At 42.2% G+C, this 22,588-nt stretch overlaps 1 protein-coding gene across 5 annotated transcripts in view; it reads right to left on the bottom strand.

Annotated features, from left to right (window-relative positions):
* The window catches only part of qtc (GRIP domain-containing protein quick-to-court), a 180,016-nt gene that overhangs the window by 94,078 nt on the left and 63,350 nt on the right, over window positions 1-22,588 (bottom strand). For 3 of the 5 annotated variants that reach the window (XM_080283392.1, XM_080283389.1, XM_080283388.1), the window contains exons 1-2: window positions 14,139-14,592; window positions 1,868-2,129 (exon numbers count right to left, since the gene is read on the bottom strand). In XM_080283392.1, coding sequence (XP_080139518.1) covers window positions 1,868-2,129; window positions 14,139-14,265 — 389 coding nt within the window. In that variant the 5' untranslated portion in view covers window positions 14,266-14,592. Of the gene's footprint in view, window positions 1-1,867; window positions 2,130-14,138; window positions 14,593-22,588 lie in introns of those variants that run through there. The other 2 variants (XM_080283391.1, XM_080283390.1) reach the window with 1 other exon arrangement.

Consider the following 22,588-nt stretch of genomic DNA (forward strand, 5'->3'; position numbering starts at 1 on the left):
CGGTATCCACAACTCGTATTTCACGTCTAACATTACCACTCTGTCATATGAAAATAAATATTGGCTCGATCATTTCGAGAATCTAGACAATGAAACACCAGGTCTTATAAAATTAATTTTGCTCAGGAACTGTTGAAATAACAGTGTGAATAAACAAAACCACAGTGCACTGAGCAAGATCTTTCCCTCCTCAGGATATGGCAATTGAATTATGCTGTAGTGTTTGCTGGTCTTTACACCAACGATCAGATATATAATTTCGCCTATCAGTCTTCTTTCACAAACATGAACAGAAGATATGCCTGTACGGTTACAAGGATCCCTGTCCACTGAACTACTGCCGGTATTCCTTTTACGTTCAGATTATAAAGCGGAGACAACTTTATATCTGAGGATAACTGGCCCCAACATAAGAACTAGGAGCCGCATAATCATGACTGGGTACGAAAAAATGTAGGTAAACCTCTAATTTATGATGGTGAATTTTGACAAGGAAAATGAATATACAGGAAATGGTTGCAGCATGCATTCCAATTTACATAACGCAGTTAGCAACGAAATAGAAAGGTTCAGTTTCTTCGCAACGAGGAAGAAAAGTCAAATTTCTTTTACTTTCCATCCATGTGTTCCACTAATGTAAAAAAAAAAAAAAAAAAAAAAAAAAAAAAACTTGGGGGATGCCTTCGCTTCCACCAACTCAGTTTTAACAATGAGCACCACCACGGCAATGCAGTACAATACCCGTGCCGTGCAATCAACTTAAATGTCCGTCCTCACGATCGATGGGTACGGTACCTGTTGTTTGGGTGTACTGTATAGTAATGAAAAAGTGTTGAAAATTAACTCTGTAGTCCTAATGAACTGAAGCACCTTCTCCGCTTCTGATCTACTATTTAGTGTGATTCATCACCATCCTTCGAAACTAATAAACTTACTCGGATACGCCAGGAACCCATTGATCGTGTGGATGGGCCTTAAGACCGAACTTTTGACCCTGCCCTGGTTCCCTGACCTTTGACTAATTACTCAAACTCGAACTACTTCTTTATTTGATCCTCAACCTATTCACCAAGTCTGGCTCAAATAGGATCAAAAGGGTTTAAGCTGCCCTTACGTAACCTTGACCTTTGATCTACTGTTCTGAAAATATAATTTTATCATTGGCTAACCTTAAACTACTCAACCAAGTCTGATTCAAATCGAATTAAAACATACGAGTTATGGGCCGAACCTCTGATCATTCCCTGTGACCTTTACCTTTGACTAAGTGCTCTCATACTTGAATCATTTCACCCTTTCCTGTCAGTCAATCCTCTCACCAAGTTTGGACAAAGCTGGATAACATATGTTTGAGTTATGCTTGTCCTTGACCTGTAACCTAATACCTTTTCGGTCAAAAACTAATCTCTTCTTATGATTGTCCTCTGTCACTTCTGGCTTTGGTGCAAATACATTCATTTTTTTTTTTCCCATAACCTTGATAACAAACAGACTGACAAACGAACAGACAAACAGAGCCAAACTCATTCCCCTCGCGGATGCAACATGGTTCATAGTTCTGTTGACTTCCTACACTTACTGTAGGTCTGTTGGCTGTTAGGCTACCGCATTCTAGCTCACACCAACACAATTACCGGTACTGCTTTCTTTCACCCTATATAACCTGGCTCAGACTTTTCCCTTTTGCAAATTGTTTCACATAACAGTGACGGAAAAAAAGACAACGCTACGACTCTACATCTTTTCCACTGTACTTCATTGTGTACCATAATCTAGAGTTAATCTCCTGCTACAACCCAACATTCCAGAAAGATATTTTATATAGTTTCAGACGAAGTCAGAGTAAAACGAGTATGATGTGGCTCACCTGACGATGCCTTTAGTAGGTCTTGCCCCGGGGCGCGGCTCACTCTTGCTCTTGCCGCTGCGACTCTCTGGCGTTGATGTGGATGACTTGACCCGCAGTGAGGACGATCGAGTGAGGACGGGTATGCGGGAGGAGCGGGAGGCAGTGCTGAGCGAGGACCCTGATCGCTCATCACCTTCCTCCTCCTCCTCCTCTAAGGGCGACGTGAAGGGCAGCGAAGACATGGCGGGCGGCGACACACTTTGGGGGCTGACCTCACCGTCTGCGAGGAGGAAACACGAAAGTCAGGCCAGGGAAGTGTGGCGAGACTGGCAAGTCAGAAGAGGACAGTAAAGTATTCTTAATGATGTGGGGGATTTAGCAACAATTCTTTCTCTATGAATTACTTTGTGCAATACACCTCAATAACATCTTCAGTACTAAAAATACGTAAATAACGAGAGAACACCAACGTGTAAAACACACAATAAATCGCCAAGAAAAAGGTACCACGAAGACTACAATGCCGATCTAAATACGATCCACAGATTCACAAACTTAGAACCACTTCCCAGTATTAAAGACGTGGTACCGGTATTGCTTGTGTACTCAGTGAGTATCCTTACCCAGCTACAAATGTCCAGGTTAGAATCGACCCCGAACATCAGTGCATGTAGCTGAATGTGAGTATAAGATGGAACTTTTAATTGCGAGTTTACAACTGCAATCAATATTTCTTTTGCATAGCCTCGAAACTGTTAAAACCTTATTACATCTTCCTACACAAACCAATATTTGAGCTGACTGGAAGGTTTAAAATGTTTTATTACCTTGGAACATGTAAAAGCATTGCTGAGCACATCTGAATACGTGTTATGTGACTTACATACCTGTGACAATATTGTTTGGCTTACAAAGAAACAAATCAGCAGACTGGAGACAGTCATGCTTACTTCAAGAAGCACGGCAATCATGTTTCTCAATGCTATACTCAATTCTCAACCAGTTCTTGATTTATATTACAATAAAAGGATGTTTGGGATCTGAAGGCTGTTGTAGGTTAGAGCATGATCAGTTGCTCAAGATTATTCGCAGGAATGTATCTGTGGACTTCGCCCACTCACTTCGATAACGTCTTTCTTATATAATTTTTACTATTTCCAGGCGACTGTATGAAGTTAAGTAGAAGCTTATTAAATCGGAAGGGTTGGATATGGCCTTTAACGAGAGGTCTGTCCTAAAATGAATACAAATGTCTGGAGATGGTAAGAGCAATCTTTTTTTAAAAATCATGATAATAAAAGCGTTAACGTTCACAGGTTAAAGTGAACATGTCACACTGGCAAATATGAGTAAACGGGCATGGAGGCAGACAGGAATACTGTGGACTAGAAGGGATATAAATTCAGAGTCCATCCGAGAGGAAATAATTATCCAGTAATAATAACAAGATCATCATCATCATCATACTGGGGAAGTATGATACGGATTAATATCACATCATGCTGAGTATAAACGAGTTCTAGTATACTATCAAACAGATTGTAATTCCAATATCAAGCCCATTCTCTGTCTGTCTGTCTGTCTCTGTCTCTCTCTCTCTCTCTAACGCCGTGCCCCGTGCCTCATTAACACATAAATGGAAGCGGTTGTCACCACTCGTTAAATGTCCTGTCTGCCCCTGCACTACCATCATTAACACGCTCTTGCCAACACCAGACGATTTGACTCAGCTAACCGGAAAGTTTTGGAGCTGGAGGAGTTATGTGTAGCTTCACTGAGCTCTTCCCTACTAGAGATTCTCCCACTGATGAGTAAAATCGACTGGTGGTGACCTGTCTGAAATTAGTTATACGTCATCGTACTGAAGGAGTCAATCCATTCACTACGATGGTTTTTCTCATTCATTTTTGCCACCACCAGGCGATTTTATGCAGTTCTGAAGGTTAATACAAGTCGCTTCACTGGTCGAAGAAGCTCTTTCTAGGTTAAATGAAGTCCCCTGATGTTAGGAAAATTGAACTGCAAAAGCCATAATCGTAGTGCAAGGGTGAATGACATCCCACCTCAACACTAATTACCAAACTGAACATTCCCAATTATCATCTGCCACCATACTTGACTCACTGCCATGACGTCATTTTTCGTTTTATGCTGATTATCTCAGATATTTTATTAATCTTCAGAACAACCTCTAAAAATAAAGAGGTAGAAACAATCGCCATTAAAAAATTAACTCATGAACAATACCATACGAGTAAAATTTATGACTGCCCGTTCGAATTGAAGGTGTTATACTTTTTTTTTTTTTTTTTTTTATCGAGGCGAAGATGTACTTGACAGGTTGGTGATTATTGGCTGAATGCAACATTACTTCATAATCTACCATTATTAACTGACAACAAATATCTGAGAGGGAAATTTGGGTTAGTTAATATTTTCTTGGACATGTTGCACTCAGTCAATCGTCACCAACCTGTCAAGTGCATCGCCTAAAAAAAAAAAAAAAAGAAAAAAAAAACTGAGTATAGTGATTAGTTTCCTGTGTTAAATACTTGTCACTACTCCTCGTACTTCAATACGAAATTCCTCACATCAATAGATGCATAGGCAGAAGAGCACATCCTGCACTCTCATCACCACCCTGCCCCTAAAAGTAGACATATGCGAATATTCACATGCTGTGTGAATCCTCTCACAAATTATGAACTACCGTACTTAAGAAAACAGAAAGTGCAGTGATTGTGGAGTTGGTAATAATAATAATAATAATAATAATAATAATAATAATAATAAAAAATACTGGCATTCCTATCACTAACATGAACCAAAAAAATTCAAGATACCCGTATAAATCACACAAATCTATTACGATAGCTTTCAAACATGAGGAAAGCAAATACCTGTTCATAAAAACTACACAGCTTAATTGGAAAAAAAAAAATCTTAGTACATTCATCCTCAGTACACAACTTCGGTAAATACCAGTCAAACGCACTAAACACTCATAAAAACCCCAGACCATGAGCTTTTTTACATTCATATTGGAACGCCAGCACCAGCATCCAGGCTATTTGCATAAACCCAATAACTGAGGGCGCGCCGTTTTACTTTTTTTTTTTTTTTTTTTTTTTTTAAGTGTTCTGACTGCAGATTTGGCGTTTGGGTGCGAAGGAGAAAAATGGGGTGGCTGGGGGTTTGGGTAGAAATAGAGAAGATGAAGATAATGAAGATGGAGAGGAAAACAACTCATTCAGTACTGTTATTATTGTTATTATTGTTATTACTACATAACTGCTACTTACAAACGCTTTTATTCGGCCTGAGGAAGCCTTTTCAAACTCAATGGGTCAGATGCAGGAGGGTTGAATAAAGCTTACTAAAATCGTCAAGAGTTTAAAAGAAAAAAAAAAAGTGCACCACCGTAATTACGTGACCAAGATGAAACTGGGAAGAGGCGGGGCTGGTAGGGATGGGGAAATGGGGTCGGTAATATGGAAAATGAATGACGACGAGGATAAATGGGAATATGAAGACAAGGAAAACTGGGGACGTGAAGACGAAGACAACGTGGGGAAGGGCAAAAGGAAAACAGAAAAGAAGAAGAAAATGATGACGTAGGAGTAAAGAAAGGGTGATGGGGGAACTGAATGGACTGGGTCAAAATGAGAAGCCAAGAAAGTATGGGAGAGTACGAGAATGGACTGAAGAAGATAAATATAATAGAAAGGATAGAGAATGAGACTAGAGCGATTATAGAAAAGGGATGAGAGATAAGGGGAGGTGGGAAGGCAGGGAGAAAAGTAACTGGAGGGGAAGAAAGAAGATAAATGACTGGAGGGAGAAGGAAGTGGAAGGATGAGAAAGGAAGGAGAGTGGTGGGATGAAGAAGGATGACTAAGGAAGACAAAGGAAGATGGAGGGGGAAGGATGAGGGAGGAAGAAGGAGAATGATGAGGTGAAGAAAAAAGGATAAGGAAGACAAGAGGGAGACAGAAAAGGAACCATGGGAGGCAGAAGAAAGGAAGATGGATGACAGGAGGGAAGATGGAAAGGGGTGAATGCCAGATAAAAGAATGGGGACGTAGGAAGGAGAAACGTATATAAGAAGAAATAAGATAATTTTACAGAGGGAACTTTGTGTGCGGAAAAAGGAAGGTGTGAGGAGCGAGGCGGGGCTGGGTAAGAAAAATGTGGCAGGTAAAGAGAAATCGTTAACGGGGAGGGGGGGGGGGGGCAGGGAAAAAGAAAAATATAGAGTTCAAGGAGTGAGAAAAGCGACAGACATCGAGGTGGTGAGATGAGGAAGAAGGAAAAAATTGAAACGGTTAGAAAAATATCAGAGGAAATGAAGTGCGGCGAGAGGATGAAAATTGGGGAAGGAAGGAAGGATGGATGAAAGCAGACAGGAAGGATGAAAGTAGAGTAGGGAGACGGAAGAAGGTTGGGAGTAGAGTACGAGGAGAAGAAGGATGAAAGTAGGGTAAAGAGAAGGAAGAAGAATGGAAGCAGGCAAAGTAGGGAAAATATGTGTGAAACCTAGAGCCACAGTAATGATACCTGATCCAGTTACTGCTGGCACTGTTTGAACCAGGCTTCTCGACATGGCTGCCTAACAACTTCACCCCACTTAACGAAACACAACGAACAGTAGGCTACCCTAACAACGTAACCTACCATAACATCACAACAAAATCTCAATGTAAGCTGTGATATATATATATAAAGGAGCATGCGCTGCTTACCTGAACTTAAAGTCTTGTGATGTTAATTAGAAACAGCAGACATACCCACGACTGCAAGAAACACAGTACACACAACACAGCACTACAACAACAAAGCAACACAATGAACAATATAGTTTTACAGAGTAAAGATACAAATACACTAGGGTATGCACAGTAGACCAAAGAAACAAATACTGCACAAAATGAACAAATTACTATGCACTAAACATAGCAAAGAAATATACATAAATGCACGGGCGTAGAACAAAACTACAGCATACACAAAAATGTGGAAAACAAGCAACACTGTAGCTACAGAATGAAACAAAAACTGTCATATTACAAGAAAGTATAACAAAAACACATCAACACAACAGCATGCCCAAACAATACAAGAAAAGCATAGGAAACAAAACTACAGACAAACACAAATATAAGAAAAATGACACAGGCCAAAACAGTACAGCCCTAAATACAACGAACGAAAAAAGAGCAAACAACAAGTACACACACAAACCCAAACAAAAAAGCAGAAACGAACAAAGAAAGCAGAACAACGGGCACACAAACAGCAAAACACCCAATAGCAGAGGTGGACAACAAACCGGTGAAAACAGTCAAACCTGAAAAGTGGAGGACGTGGGCCAAACACTGTGATATTAAAAGGCTAAAGAAAAAAAAAAAAAAAATGGGGGGGTAACAGGATTCCTATGAGTGGTGCAGCGATTTTAACACTGGAGAGAGAGAGAGAGAGAGAGAGAGAGAGAGAGGGGAAACGGCAGACGAGGGCATAAAATCTTGTGTAAAAACGTGGCTGACAATACCAGGTCCCGCCCGACATTGTGCAGGGGATGACGGCTGACACTTACCACTCCCCGCCTTCCCCACTCCATCCCCACTCCTCTCCACTCTTCTTCCACCACTCACCACCATTATCTCTCCCTCTCCACCCTTCCCCCATTCCTGTTCTTCCCCCACCCTTCCCATCCGCTCCCTACCGTTAACTCTCCCCCTCTACCCTTCCCTACCCCCTCCCCACATTTCCTCAGCTCTCTTCGTCCTTCCACTCCCTTCTCCACCCTTCCCCAGCCGACTCCCGCCCTCTTTACTCTCCCCGGTCCTTTAAACTCCCGACTTCCCTCCACCACCCACTCCTGCCCTCCCCAGCCCTTTCATTCCCTCCCCCTCGCTCTCCACAACTACATTTTCTTCTCTCGGTAGCTTACCTTTCCTTCACTTCCTATCCTCCTCCCTTCTTGCTTCTCCCCGGCTTCTTACCTCACTCTCCCCATCCTCTTCATTGCCTCACTCCCCCCATCCTCTTCACTGCCTCTCTCTCCCCATCCTCTTCACTGCCTTTCCCTCCTCCTTCCCTGTCCCTCCTACACTACCACTTACCATGGGTCTCTCTCTCTCTCTCCCTGTAAACCTTCCTGTCCACCACAGACTCTTACCTTTTCAACTGTCTCTGTCTCTCCTCTTTTCCAGTCTCTCTTTTCACACACACTATACACCTCTCCCCCACTCACCCTCCAATACGACCCCTCCCTCACCCCACTTTTCTCTATCCCAGAACTTCCCCTCCTCCCACTCGCTCTATATCCCCTCCTCCCTAAAGCACCACCACCCCTCCTTTACCCATTTGACCCTACCTTCTCTCTTCCCCAGGCCTCCATTCTCTCTTAAAACCCCTCTTCTATACTCCTCTCTCCTGTAATCCCTCCCTCAGACATCTGCCCCACTTTTTATCTCCCCTACGACCTCTCCGTCCACCAGTTTCTTCCCTATGGCTTCTCCCCCAGCTCCCTTTTCTCCCACACAACTCCCCCCCTCCCCAAGACCCGTCATCTCTGACTTGAGCTGTTCTGTTTCTGGTTACCGGAGGGAGTGCTGGGTAAAACACTTGCTGTCTATCATTAACCGGGCCTTATCTTCATCATCATCATATACCATCGTCATCCTATCATCATGTCATCATCATCATCATCATCTTCCCAACCGTGATACTCCCACCTTTAATTTAGTACAGCATTACTAACTATCAAGTGAAGTATGCAGACGCAGGATGAAGTCTAAAAAAAGAAAAAGAAAAAAAAAAGAAAAAGGCTTGGCTCACATTCCGTAAATAACAGAATTAATTTTCCATAATCAGAGCTATCAAAAATCGATAACCTGTGTTGATTTGCATCAAGTCCTTAGTACAATACAACAGAGAAGTGGCTATTCAAGAGCTGGAAAATTCTACAAAGTCAACAACGAACATCGTGCACATTATTGAAAATGTTCAAAGTTATATTAAGTAACAGCAATTTTCAACAATTTTAATTAATACGGAGACATTTCTGATCATATAATGGTTACCTTCAGCAAATGTCATCTAAATGACTTTTCCCGAACGCGTAAAAAAGTATATATATATATATATATATATATATATATATATATATATATATATATATATATATATATATATATATATATATAATCTCTTACTGACAAAGGCACGCACTGTGGGTCTGTACTGTCGTGACCTTTGCAGGCTTCCTGGTGCCTCTTGTTTACCTAGTAATTTATGCAGCTGCCACGTTAATATTCTCTCAGATGCAAAGTTGGTCTGTATTAGTGATATAAACTAACGACAACAGAATCCTAAAGTGTAATGTAAAGATTGCATCGCGAAGGAAGATGTGCCAGAAAACCTCTTAACCCACCGAGTAACAGTATGAGAGAGAGAGAGAGAGAGAGAGAGAGAGAGAGAGAGGGAGAGAGAGAGAGAGAGAGGGAGAGAGAGAGAGAGAGAGAGACAGACAGACAGACAGACAGACAGACAGAGACAGACAGACAGACAGAGACAGACAGAGACAGACAGATAGAGAGATTCTACAATAAAACATACACATACCTATAAACCCACGGTAGTTTTGGATACACCAAATGAAACGAGTTTTACAAGCCAGATCTCTACTGACTTTCCCTCACGGCCACATAAACCACACCCCACCTCTGATTCACGTCTCAGCACTACAAAGACTCCTTTATTTTCGCTTTCTATCACTACACTACTTTCAACTGAGGAGGATGCATCTAGTGTGTGTGATTTGCTTAGCAGCATTTTAAACCAATCTGCTGCGCGGGCTGATTCTAGTATTAGCAAAGATTAATGTTAAAAATGGCATCACCATACTGGAGAGGTGAAGCTACACAGAAATAGCGTAGCTGATGCACAGTCGTTTGGGAGGGGCTACCACAATCAAATCAAATCACCGTTGTTTTGGAGGGGCTGCCACAACCATATCAGAACCTGTGTTTGTGGGAGGCTGCCACAACCATGGGATGAGATGCAATATTTCAGTGTACTATAATTACTCGTAGTAACGAAACTTGAGAAAATACAGTTCCTTAAAAAAAAAAAATGAGTATCGAAATACAAAACTGTCAACTATTCTAAAGAAACTTTAATACGTAGGAGGTGTAATGATGAGTGGTTTTCTGGAAATTCCAGAGAAATATTTCAAGAGCCATGACAAAGCAGAATGTTGTGAACACTTGGATGAAATTTCTGATAAAGCTATTTTAGAACTTTCAGACGATGAACAATTTGGACTTTACTTCTACTATCATCAAACTAAATCATTCCGCACGAAGAAACCGGTGACAGGTTGACTGGTCAACCACTTCACAAAAGAGGCGTAATTTTCATTTTCAAGGTGCCACAAAATAATTTTATTCACGTATGGAAGAATCGGTAACAGTAAAAAAGTTAATGAAGGCTCTGTTTAACTCCTCCATTCAGCTGCGACAGGGGACTGACCGTAAGCTTATTTGCGAATCTAAGTCCCTGGCCCACGAATGTATTAGTCGGCTGGATGTAGTGAGGTCACTCCCCACCAACAGAGGTCTTTACCAAGCTTATTAACATCGTCTACCTGCGCCATGCATACAGTACGTAAGTCACCGTCGCGTGGAAGGTGTTAATGGAGACTACTTCTGATCCCGTTATTGAGAGGTGGTCTCTCCTAACCTGCAAACAAGTTGGACAGTAGCAAGGATGAAACTAAAAAAACTAAAGGAAGTCAATATGACAATGGTCACTATTACCCAGGCGACATCTAGGGTCCATATTCGCTGCTACACTTGGGCTAAGAACAGTTCGCTCTAGTAACTTTTTTTTTTTTTTTTTTTTTTTGGGGGGGGGGGACAAAGTCTAAAATTCTCTCATGTCCCTTTTTTTCTGCAATACAAGTAAGTTACGAAATGAAAATTACCATGAGCTACTTTTTCTCTGGGGGGAGAAACATACGGAGAGGAACGTGCAGAATCTTCTGTCTTGTTTCTCCTGTAAACACAGCTCCTGGTTACAAGAGGATTATTATTATGAGCTTTTTCCCAAATAGAACAGGGAAAGGAGTGTATACAGAATATTTCCGTCCCTTCTTCCTCCGGCTAAAACCAGTCTGAGTTACGAGAGGGAGATGATCGTACATTGTTCGAGAATTCCAAGCCGTTTCGCGGCTCTTCCTTACTAGTTTATTTTTGCATATGGCACGTTACTACATTGCCGTACTTATGATTATACAGGCAAAATGTGTCGATATCCCATGCATGATGCATGAGACTAATATGGTGTAACATGCGAAGCAGAGATGGCAGAAATCCTACAAAGCCAACCACAATACAACCCCCAGTGACTCATCCTAATTACCTTGACACGTCACATTAAATCACAAACTGTTTTAATTACGCCAAATTTACAATCTGTCTCGTCACTCACTTTACCTCATTTAATCAGTTCAGTCCCACGACGTATTTTCGGTTTTATTCTTGCTGCTTTCAGGCTATTATATTCAGCTTTTGGAAGAATTGTCAGGTCGTAAGGGTGTTATTAGAGGCTTTTTATCACAGGCTAGTTTCTCTAAGTCAACAAAAGCGTCTGGAGGTAGAAAGAATAAACTACAAAATGCGTCACCGGATTCAAGATGTTAAGTTATTTTATAGGCTATATATATAATTCTTGCTATCTCCAAACAACTGTATTCAGCTTATACCCTTAATAATGTATCCCTTTCAGTTTCAAAGTCTTTCCTAAACTAAGTAAAATCGTCTGTAGCTAGCAGAATGAAAACTGAAGACATCATCGTAGTGAAGGGGTTAACACGGTAATAACACCTGGCACATTCATTTTATTTCATCACCCACCTGGTGCTGGTTTCATGTCGCAATCTGGGTGTCATGTACCCTGCTGGCATCACTTCAGGGGAAAAAACACCACATTGGGAAAGACCTCAATTATTTTCTTGATATTCTCAGCATAACTAGAATCATCAGCATAACTGAGTTTCTGATACTTCCGATATATCATAAGTGTCTACTTATTTTACATAAAAATTTCTCATCATTACATTAACCATAAATCTCACAAAAAATTGGGATGAGCATGATTCAGAAACAAGGAAGAAAAGCGTAGGAGAAGTATCAACATTCATTCTTTTCTTTCATTCTTTCCCCTTCTTAGCATCTCCAGTATTTTCATTGTGTTTTTCACATATCTCAAGTTCTTACTTCCTGCTTTCACTTAGTTTATCACTACACATAGTTCTCATTCCTTCACAGCATCACATCTATCACGGATTCAAAATACTTCCATTGCTTCTGCGGTCTTTTACGAGTATATACAGTTTTCCATTTGTTTTTTATACACTGGCTTTAGAGATCCTTGTTATTTTTCATCTTAATATTCTTTTTTTCTTCACTGACTTACGCCCGCCTGATTATAAGATGGTACAGAAAGCTGAGCATGAATGAGACGAGACGCACTATGGATACGTACACCATCTTCAGCATCTTGCCCGATAACTTGCCCAGCACGAAATATAGGAACTCTCGCACACTGGGGAAGCTCAAGGCCTCTGTTTGGAATCTCGGTCCTTCTCCAGTTTCACTCTTGCTTGCTGGAAGTGTTTCGGCGCTGGCTGCTTCAATTTTCTCCTCTTCAGCATGCGGTTCGGCTCCGGAATCGTCAGTAACGCTGAACTTGCACTTTTCGAGTTCCTCATTGTTTTCTTTTGATGTCTGGTCGTCCGTTCGTTGTCCGTTCGTGTCAGTTTCCTTCCTGCGGCGTACATCAGTTTCGTTTTCACCAGAGACCGGTTGATCCATGGTTTCCTGGGTGTCAAACGTGGGTAGAGAAAGAACAGGGAGTGAGTGTGTGTGTAAGAGAGAGAGAGAAGGAAGGTGGGCGTGAACAAGTGCGCAAGTCTTGGCACTAATTTGGCTCTCTGTCTGCCAACTGTTAGGTTTACGGTGGCAGCGATGGTGGTAACGGGGTGGTGGTGGTGGTGGTAGCTGATGTGTAGTTATGATGATTGTTGTAGTGGTGGTAGTGGTGGTGGTGTGGTGACTGTGGCTGTTTGTGGTAATGACTGGTTTTAACGTTTGTGGTTGTAGTGGTTGGTGTGGTTGTTGGTTGTGATGATTGTTGTGATGGTGGTTGGTTGTGTGGTGATGATGGCTGATTATGGTACTGGCTAGTTATAACTTTTGTGGATGTGATTATTGGTGTGGTTGGTTGTTGGCTATAATGTTTGTGGTCGTGACTGTTGGTGTGGCTGTTATGGTTGTATATATATGATTCATCTGTTATTATTGCATGGCTGATAATGCTGTAATGACTGTAAAGGTCAATGACGGCTGTGGTTGTAATCAGCTATGTGGTTGTGGCTGTTGGTGGTTATGTTGGCTGCGGTATTGTGGACGACGTGCTTTGGGCTGGTGGTAGCTGATGGCGGCTGTACCTGGCGGTTGTGGTAGCTGCGGTTGCTAGTAGTTGTGGTATTTATGTTTGTTAGTAATTGTGGTAGGTGTGACTGTGGTAGTGGTAGTAATTGGCAACTAACAGTTGTGGCTGTTGGTAGTTATGGCTCTAAGTTGTGGTTCCTAGAATGATAATGGTAGCTGTGGCTGTTGATAATGTTGGTAGTTGCGGTTGCTGGTAGATGTGGTATATGGTAGTTTAGGTTTTTGGTTATGTGGTAGGTGGCAGCCGTGGTAAATGGCAATGGTGGCCGTTGTCGATGTTGGACCCTGTGGTAGTTGTCAGGCGTAGTAGTTGTGGTAGTTGGCAGTGGTGGTTGCGAGTAATTACGTGATCACAGTGGTTGCTTAAATGGCGAAAGTTGCTTCTAATTTTACGGCAGTTGAAGAAAAGCAGCTAGCAGGAGGATGCTGGGTGAACGATGGTGGTGGTGGTAATTGTGGGTGGTGGTAAATGTAGTAAACAGTGTAACAGTAACGACCGTAATGATCATAGTGGCTACTGGTAGTACTGGTGATGGGAGTACCGTAACTGTGGTAGTAATGATGGTAGAAGCTGTAGTAGTAATGATGATGGTAGACGGAGTAGTAATGGGGATGGTAGTTGTGGTAGTAATGGCGATGGTAGGAGCTGTGGTAATAAGAAAGGCAGTAGTACTATGGTTAATGGTAGCAAACGTGATAACAATACCGGTAACTGTGGTCGTAATGGTGGTAGGTACACCCCTCACAGTGTAATACCCAACTAATCCTACCTCTGACATTGACGGATTTACTCCTGTTCCTCTTCTTGCCGTTGCCGCTGCTAATGTTGGTGGTGGTAATGGCGGTGGCGGGGACACTGGCTGAGAGTAGGTGGGTTATGGACATCAGCCCCATCATCACATAAGACTGGGGCTGGGATGAGGTGTGGTAAGGGAGAGGGTGGGGTGGGGAATGGAAGTATATTGGTGGAGAGGGAAGTGTAGTGGTGATAGGGGAAATTTTGGTGGAGAGGAGTTTGTCGCGCTTATGTGGTGTAGGAATGTTACTGGATGGAAGGTGTGGCGCGAGGAAAGGTGTGGTGGTGTGGGAAATGTGGTGGAGGGGGAAAGTAAGGGAGAGATGGGTATGGTGGAGGTGGGAGTGCGAAGGAATTATTTTGCGTATAATTCCTATGCTTTCCTGCCAGCCTCTGCCTTACTCACTGCCTGCCTGCCTCTCTCTCTGCCTGCCTCCCTACCACTGACATTTGCTTCGCCACTTCACCGGCTGCCTCTACCCACCTTCCCCTCCCCCATAAACCCCCTTCCCCCATCCTCCTCTCTTCTAACCCCCTTCCCCCGTATTCAATCACCCCTCCCCTCTCCCTCCCTCTTTTTTAATCCTCCCTCCCTCTCTCCCTTCCTCCCGCACCTTTACAAGTCGCCAATTTCTCCTTCTCTCCCATAGCCAACTCTTAATTCCCTCCCTTTCTCAATTTCTCCTTCCTCGTTCTTTTTCTCTGTCTGTCTGTCTGTCTGTTTTGCCCCCTACACACATACTTTTTTTCCCCTAATATGTTGAATTACGATGTACTGAAAGTCAGCACATCTGCACTTCGACATGCACACCTGCCTAGTCAATCATACTTACGTCCTCTATCCATCTCTGTCTACACCCACCTATACCTGCTCACTATATCTACAACCATCTTCCAACACCTGCACTCACCCCCCCCCCCATACCATTTATCCACCTATACCCTCTCCCTATCTCCACACCTCTTCTTCCTACCCCTGCACCTTCTCTCCACCTCACCACCCACCTACAACCCCTCCCCATTCACTGCAGCACCCATATACACCTCTCAGCGCACCTCTCTTCCCACCCACACTTCCGCATCTCAGGCACGGTTCATTATCATCTTTCCATCCACCCAACTCAGTCCACTCCTCACACCCACATCCACAGTCATCGACCAGCAGTCCCTCACCCGCTCCCCCTCACACACGTACCGGTACAGGCAAAACCTCACACTCATGTACTCATTAACCAACACGCACCCCTACAGTCCTTCTAGTCAGAATGTTGTTTTATCTTTAGTTCTGGTGAACGTCAGACTAATACGCAGTTTGGAGGCAGCATATCTCACCAAATGAAAAGGTCACAAATAAGCTCCAATAAGCACTTCAATCGCATACCTCCCTATGTTCTGGCTACCGTCAGACGAATTTATTTACTTCAGTAGACACCTCTCTGAATGAAAAATTATAAAAATACAAAAAAAAAAAAAAATCGTAAACCCACTACCTCCCTCACTCCTCTGATACTTGACTATTACGTTTTAAATCATATTGGTGATACAACCGCAAAAGCTATTTTACTCAACTTCCAAACGCCTCCAATAGCGGGAGTGCTAACGGTCTATATTTACTCATACCAATTTCACCCGCAGTCTTACGAAACACTCCCATCCCCACCATCCACCCTCTACATGCTTAAACCTATCCTCTTATAATTTATCCCTTCCCTTCCTCCTCTACGTCAGGGCCAAGGACAGTGTCACGGGTCTGTCATTACCCTCACGTGACAAAATAGTGGTGGTTGTGTCAGCCAAAACAGGTGACATTCGGGATGTGGGGCGGGGCACGTAGATACTTCCCCTCCCATCTGCCACTGTCACAAGGCTACTGTCCCCGTGCCAGTGGCCAGTTATCACTCTCTACTATATCCACTGTTTTCTGCCAGCCTTCATCTACGGGATCTAGGCGGCTGCTTCGGGTGTCTGGGGGATGGCCACCACGGCTTCCTCTGCCAAAGCCAAGTCACACGTGCACAGTGCTTCCGCGACACTTCACCCAGTTTTTGTTGAGGCAGAATATAAATATATTTTTAGTTCGGGTTACTGAGAGAACACTCACAGATGGGTGGCCACGTTCCATCATATCATAGGCTGCTGCTGTTACTTTATCACCAACGAGCTATTGAGAGTAAACATCAGACACAAGTATACAAATAACCTGGCACCTCATCTCGGTTTGCATCACATGAAGCCTGACGTCATGGCTGATTTTATAATGTACCATACAAACTTATTTATTTTGTCCTTGCACACCATGATTCTCTCTCTCTCTCTCTCTCTCTCTCTCTCTCTCTCTCTCTCACAAATAATGTGTGTGTGTGTGTGTGTGTGTGTGTGTGTGTGTGTGCGAGAGAGAGAGAGAGAGAGAGAGAGAGAGAGAGAGAGAAATAACATCAACTGCACATACACCTGTACGTGTATACTCTATAACTTTTGTGTGTGGATATGTATAACTTCGATAAATTTCTCTTCATTTACTCCCATGACGTCCCCTCAGTCCTCTGGTCTACCTGCCAACACACACACACACACACACACACACACACACACACACACACACACACACACACACACACACACACTCCATCAATCGTAACTTACATACCTTTACTCTTGACTGCTCTCATTTCCACACCACGTGCCTGTATCTGACATTTCACCTGCACTACATTTTTGTCCTGTTATTACGTAATGAATAATACCCAAGACACCGGGCTGTGACCCGAAAGGACGCAAAATCGACCCCAGGCTGGGACAGGGGACACTTTATGAATATGAATTTCGTTAAAACATACTTTACTGATCTTCCTGAAGTCCATCGGCATGTCATAAAACACCCCGCTAATACCATCACACCAGTCCTATATGAGACAACTTGAGCATATATTTATTACGGTCATGCGTATTAGCGCCGAAGTGGTGACAAGCGATGGTGTGTAACATGTAATAGTGCTGGGTCCCAGGGAACGAACCGTGTACTCTGTGCCACGGTCCAGCAAATACTGGACTTTGGTCTGTGCTGTGTTGGAAACAAGTCTTTCGTACCCAGACTTCACACACTCGTTTATGAAACAGGATCTCAGCATCCGCCATGTCAATATTCTCTTCTTTTTATATACTGTATAATCCATCTCGATATCAAAATGACATACCGTATAATGCATGAGCATAATGAAGGTTTAAAATGCAAAATAAATCCCCCAGGAGGAGGGTATAGGAAACCTTTCAAGTCCACAAGAATACGACCCTACGTGTCTGATGGTGTACAGTAGTGAAAACCGATGAATTATACCTTCATACTGCAGGTTTTCTAGTATTTCACAATGTGGGTATAACTTCAATCACTCTTCTGAAATCACTCTTCCTCCCTCGCCTTCTCTCTCACCTTTGGCCGCTATGCTTGCTCTCAGCTTGATAAAACTGTCAGTTGTTGTCATGAATAAAACATCAAATCGCATCCACAGCTGAAAAAAGTTACAAGTCAGTGACTGCGACGATTCCCCTTAAAGAAATAAAATAGCTGGGTGTTAACGGAACTAAATACACTATTCCTTAGTGTTCACAGCAGCAAAATGGTTAGACCTTCCCGTAATCCCTTGTATTGCATCTATCTCTCATCGTGTAACTCATCAGTATCATTGGGCAATGATTACTGATACTTATCTAAATTGATTCGTTTCCCTAAGTACGGTAGTACTTTCATAACATTTCAAGACAACACTATTTCAGGTCTGTGAAGGTACTGATACGACAATCCTCCTTACTGTAGCCCCAGACACCAGGGGCATCCACATTTCCACTGACTGTGTACTCCTTGAGGTTTTCTGTGATCAGTCTCGTTCCTGTCTTTACAGATACAGCTGACATATGTATTTTCAATGGTTGATGCTTAAGAATATGGTTTGGTGCATTTTCATGTAAAAATAACATAGTCATCTAATGTGTAAAATTATATTCTAAAAAAATATTTTTTAAAATAAATCAAAGATGATAATAGCAACATAGTAATAGCAACATAGTATCTTCTGGTGTACCCCTATGAGTACGCGTACCCGTTCGTGAACATCTACCTGACAAAAACATTCGGTTTTTCCCATTCGCTACTACTACCTTGCAGATCAAGTTAAAACTCAACAATATCCGTTAGAATAGTGAAGAGGTTATTCCCCCCTCCCATGGCGTGATGACCTACCATGACCTCTGCTGACATCAGGAGGGATGAGCAAGGTGCACACATGCCGTGACGTCACACCACCACCACCACCACTCCGGCGCCAAGGTGACACACTTAAGTTTACAAATTTACAGGGAAACAGCAATTAAAAAAAAATCAAATATTCCATGAATATTTTTACATTTACAAGATTCTCGGCTACTACAAGAACACCTGTTGAGAATGTAGCGTAGTTTGTGGGTGCGTGGGTGAGTTAGCATCCCCCCCCCCCAAGTGTGCTCAGCCAGCCATGGCGGCAGTCAGCCAACAACAACGACAGCTTGTGACACCACACCACGTGACTCACCCCTCAAGGTCACTCACACACACACACACACACACACACACACACACACACACACACACACACACACACACACACACGCCGGACAGATTTTATGAACAAAATACAAGTGTATAAACACAAGTAGTCACACGCATCCACACAATTCTGTATGTGAACGGCAAACATGGACATGCGTTGACAAACACGCTCATTTACTGTACATACTCTTTCATACAATACTCATTTAATTAAACACACACCTGTGCACACAGAAGCCAACATACAGGCATATACCCACGCAGAGAGCACACACACTAGATACACAGTTCTCATGGAAAAGTTTTGAAAATTATGATCTCCACCGTTTTCTATGATACAAGTATTATGCCAACAACTATGGTGCTGGAAGCCTGGCACTGTGTAGATTATTGTTATTTATTATTCCATACTGTCTTACTCCTCTAGGCAGCGTAATCTGTTGTTTTCACGGTGAAAAACAAGTACAACTGCTCTACTCTGGTAACAATTTTTTTTTTTTTCCATGTACAGTATTTATGCATGTCTCTCCCTTTGCCATATATTCTTGTCTGGCCCTCATCGACCATGTTACCTGAAGCGTTGGGGTTTGTACTGAATGGTAGAAAATCTAAACATAAAAAAGAAATATTTGAATGCCACATGTCGGTAACAATATGAAAGAAAGAAATAATACAGAGGATAAACTTGATACTAAGAAAGCACATATCTCTGCCGCCGCCAATACAATTTACAATTATATAGTTTCCATCTCCTACCAGACAAATACTTTTACTGTCTCACATAGTCTGTCCTGTTACCCAGTCTGTGAATGGGCATACCTTCACCAACACCAGTACAAGCTTACATACCGATTCGGATCCACCTCAAACTCTAATAAACCTCCTTAACCTCCTGTCCACCTATCCAACATACTTCACTGAGTATATATATATATATATATATATATATATATATATATATATATATATATATATATACACTGTATATGTGTGTGTGTGTGTATGTATGTATATGAGATATTTAGTACAAGAACAGACAGACACGGATGAATACCTAAACTCAAACTTCGTTGGCAGAGTTAAGAACCTACGCTAACATTGGACGATGGGCGAGATTCCAACTGATATGGAGGAGAGGGCGAAAAATGGAAGGGATGATGCATGGAAACAAAATACAAGACCGGAAAAGTATTAGACTGTAAGAAAACAGAGAAATGAAGTAAAGCGGATGAAGGAAAATGGCATAATGGTGTTTAAAAGTAACAGGATGACAGAAGTGAAATAACAGATGGAAAGGAACAATATGAACTCCGGTAGAAGAATGAGAATGGAACTTATAAGGAAACGAATGAACGAAGACAGGAATGATGGGCCAGGGAAACACGATAAACAACGGCAAAAGAAAGCGGATGAAAGGAAAGCGGATGAAAATTGAAGGACGGATGAAAAGGAGAGAGAACATTAAAAAAAAAAATGCAAAATAATAAACAGACGACAACACTATAACCAGCAAAATGAAAACAGATGAAAATAGGATGAAGGAAGGCAAAAAAAAAAAAAAAATGAAAAAAAAATGAAAAATGAAAAATGAAAAATGAACTTGCAAAGAAACAGGATGAACGAAGAGAATGAAGACTCGACTGACCACAGAATGGAGACAGAAAAATAGGATGGACGAAAGCAAAAGAATAATGATGTAAGGAAATACTATGAACTTAGGAAAAAGACAGAATGAAAGAAAAGAATATGAACAAAGACTCAAGAAAAAAATGTGCGAGAGAAGATGCGAATGAGTAAACGGAGACAGGATGAACAAAGACAAGAATGAAGATGGAAGAAAGCAGGATGAACAAAGACAGACACAAGTATGGCTTTATAATGGAACAGGATGGACAAAGACAGAAGAATGAGGACTGGAAAAAACAGCATAAATCAAGGCAAAAAAATTAAGATGAAAAAAAGCTAGATGACAATTTTAAAATCTAGAAAAAAAAAAACAATTAATGAAGGTAAACGAATAATGACAGAACCTGGAAGAAGACAAAACGAAGGAAAAAAGTATTGTGCAGGCAAAACAACGAATGAAAAAAATATTAACGGTCTGTCTAACATCAAAATCTTTACTGCCCCACCAGAAGCAAAGGGGCTGGGCTTCTTACTCCAGGCATTCATAGTGAGGGGAGAGTGACCAGCAGCTTTTCTCTTAGTGGCGTTGTGAGCAATTATTCGCAACCATCCCTTGGATGTAAGCCCCTACGGATCACAGCCGGCTGCAGCGCCTTAATTCAGCAGACCACCAGGTATATAACCATACACCATTTGGGGATATGGTTACCAACTCTTTTTTTTTGGGGGGGAGGGGGGGGAACGTCATTCTGTTGGTCACCCAGCTCAGAGTGTGGCTTACATCGAGTGGATGACTGGCGTCTCCACATACCACACAAAGAAACGAGTAAGAATATTGCTTAAACCGGAACAAAGAGAATAAAAACGCGTTGCTGCCATATACCTTGCGTCTTCATAAGAGAAAAACGGTATAACACAGGGAATGAATAAATAAGGTTCTCAATATTATAATCGGTGAGCACAAAGAGAACCGGATAAGCATGAGAGAGAGGTGCGTGTTTTACTGGAGAGAAATAAAAAGGTAATTATATGTCCTTATGATGGTGGGGGGAGGGGAAGGAGTATGGGGCACGAGAGAGAGAGAGAGAGAGAGAGAGAGAGAGAGAGAGAGAGAGAGAGAGGAGTAAAACCAAAGACAATTAAAAATCAACAACCAACCCTCGAAACTGTCTGGTGCTCTCTCTCTCTCTCTCTCTCTCTCTCTCTCTCTCTCTCTCTCACACACACACACACACAAGAGAGAAGATGCGTTTCCGGGTGCTGTTATCATCGTGTTTTATCTCAGTGCTTGGGAGATAAGGCAATGATGACAGGAATTTCTTAAACTTTTATTCAGTGAGACGTTTTATCTGACTGTCCATGTTGCACCATTCTTTCCTCTCCTCCTACACCCTTCTCACCTTGCTTCTCTATTTTCCCCTCTCCTCCTCCTCCTTATTCTTCCCCCTCCCTTCATCTTTCCCGTCTCTTCCTCTTTCCTTCCTTCCTCCTCTCCATTTTCTTTCCTTTCCCCTTCTTGTCTTCTTCTTCTTCTCCCACTACTTTATCTTGTCCTTCACTCTTCCTCTTCCCCTTCTTCCTCCTCTCCCTTTTAATATTTTTCCCCATATTTTTTCATATATCTTCTCTTTCCATTCTTTTCTCAGTTTCAACCATTCATTCACTCCCCCCCCCTTTTTCCTCCATTCCTCTTTTCTGTTTCCTTCCTCTTCTTGATTTCCTGACTTCTTAGGTCTCTCTCTCTCTCTCTCTCTCTCTCTCTCTGCCCCAATGACCCTCTCCCCTCTCCTATTAACCCCCTTCCTCTCCCTGAATAACCGTTCATTCTCTTAATGACTCCCCAAGGCTATAGTTTATTTATTTTTCCTCTTTTGGGGGTAAAAGGGGTAGTGTAATGGAGAATAAACACCAAACAACAAGTCCCCAAACAACCTTTTAACCCATTCAGTAAATTGTCTTGTTTTATTTTGGCTATCAAACAGACGATTTTAATAATAATTTAGGCGAAGAGATTAAAAAGGCTACACTTATCTAATCCCTCCAGTTCAAAAAGTCCCCTGTGTTTAATATAAGCGACTGGATATGGCAAGAATGTTGCGTAAAGTACTCGAGCTGAAGCGGTTAATCATCGGTACCCTTTCATCCATTCACTACGATGACGTATTCTGTAGTTTATATTTGCCGCCGCACACGATTTTATTCATCCTACCAGTGACCCT

The sequence above is a fragment of the Coenobita brevimanus genome, chromosome 97 (assembly GCF_032717465.1).
Source record: "Coenobita brevimanus isolate Jiangsu-jjx chromosome 97, ASM3271746v2, whole genome shotgun sequence".
NCBI classification, from domain to species: domain Eukaryota; kingdom Metazoa; phylum Arthropoda; class Malacostraca; order Decapoda; family Coenobitidae; genus Coenobita; species Coenobita brevimanus.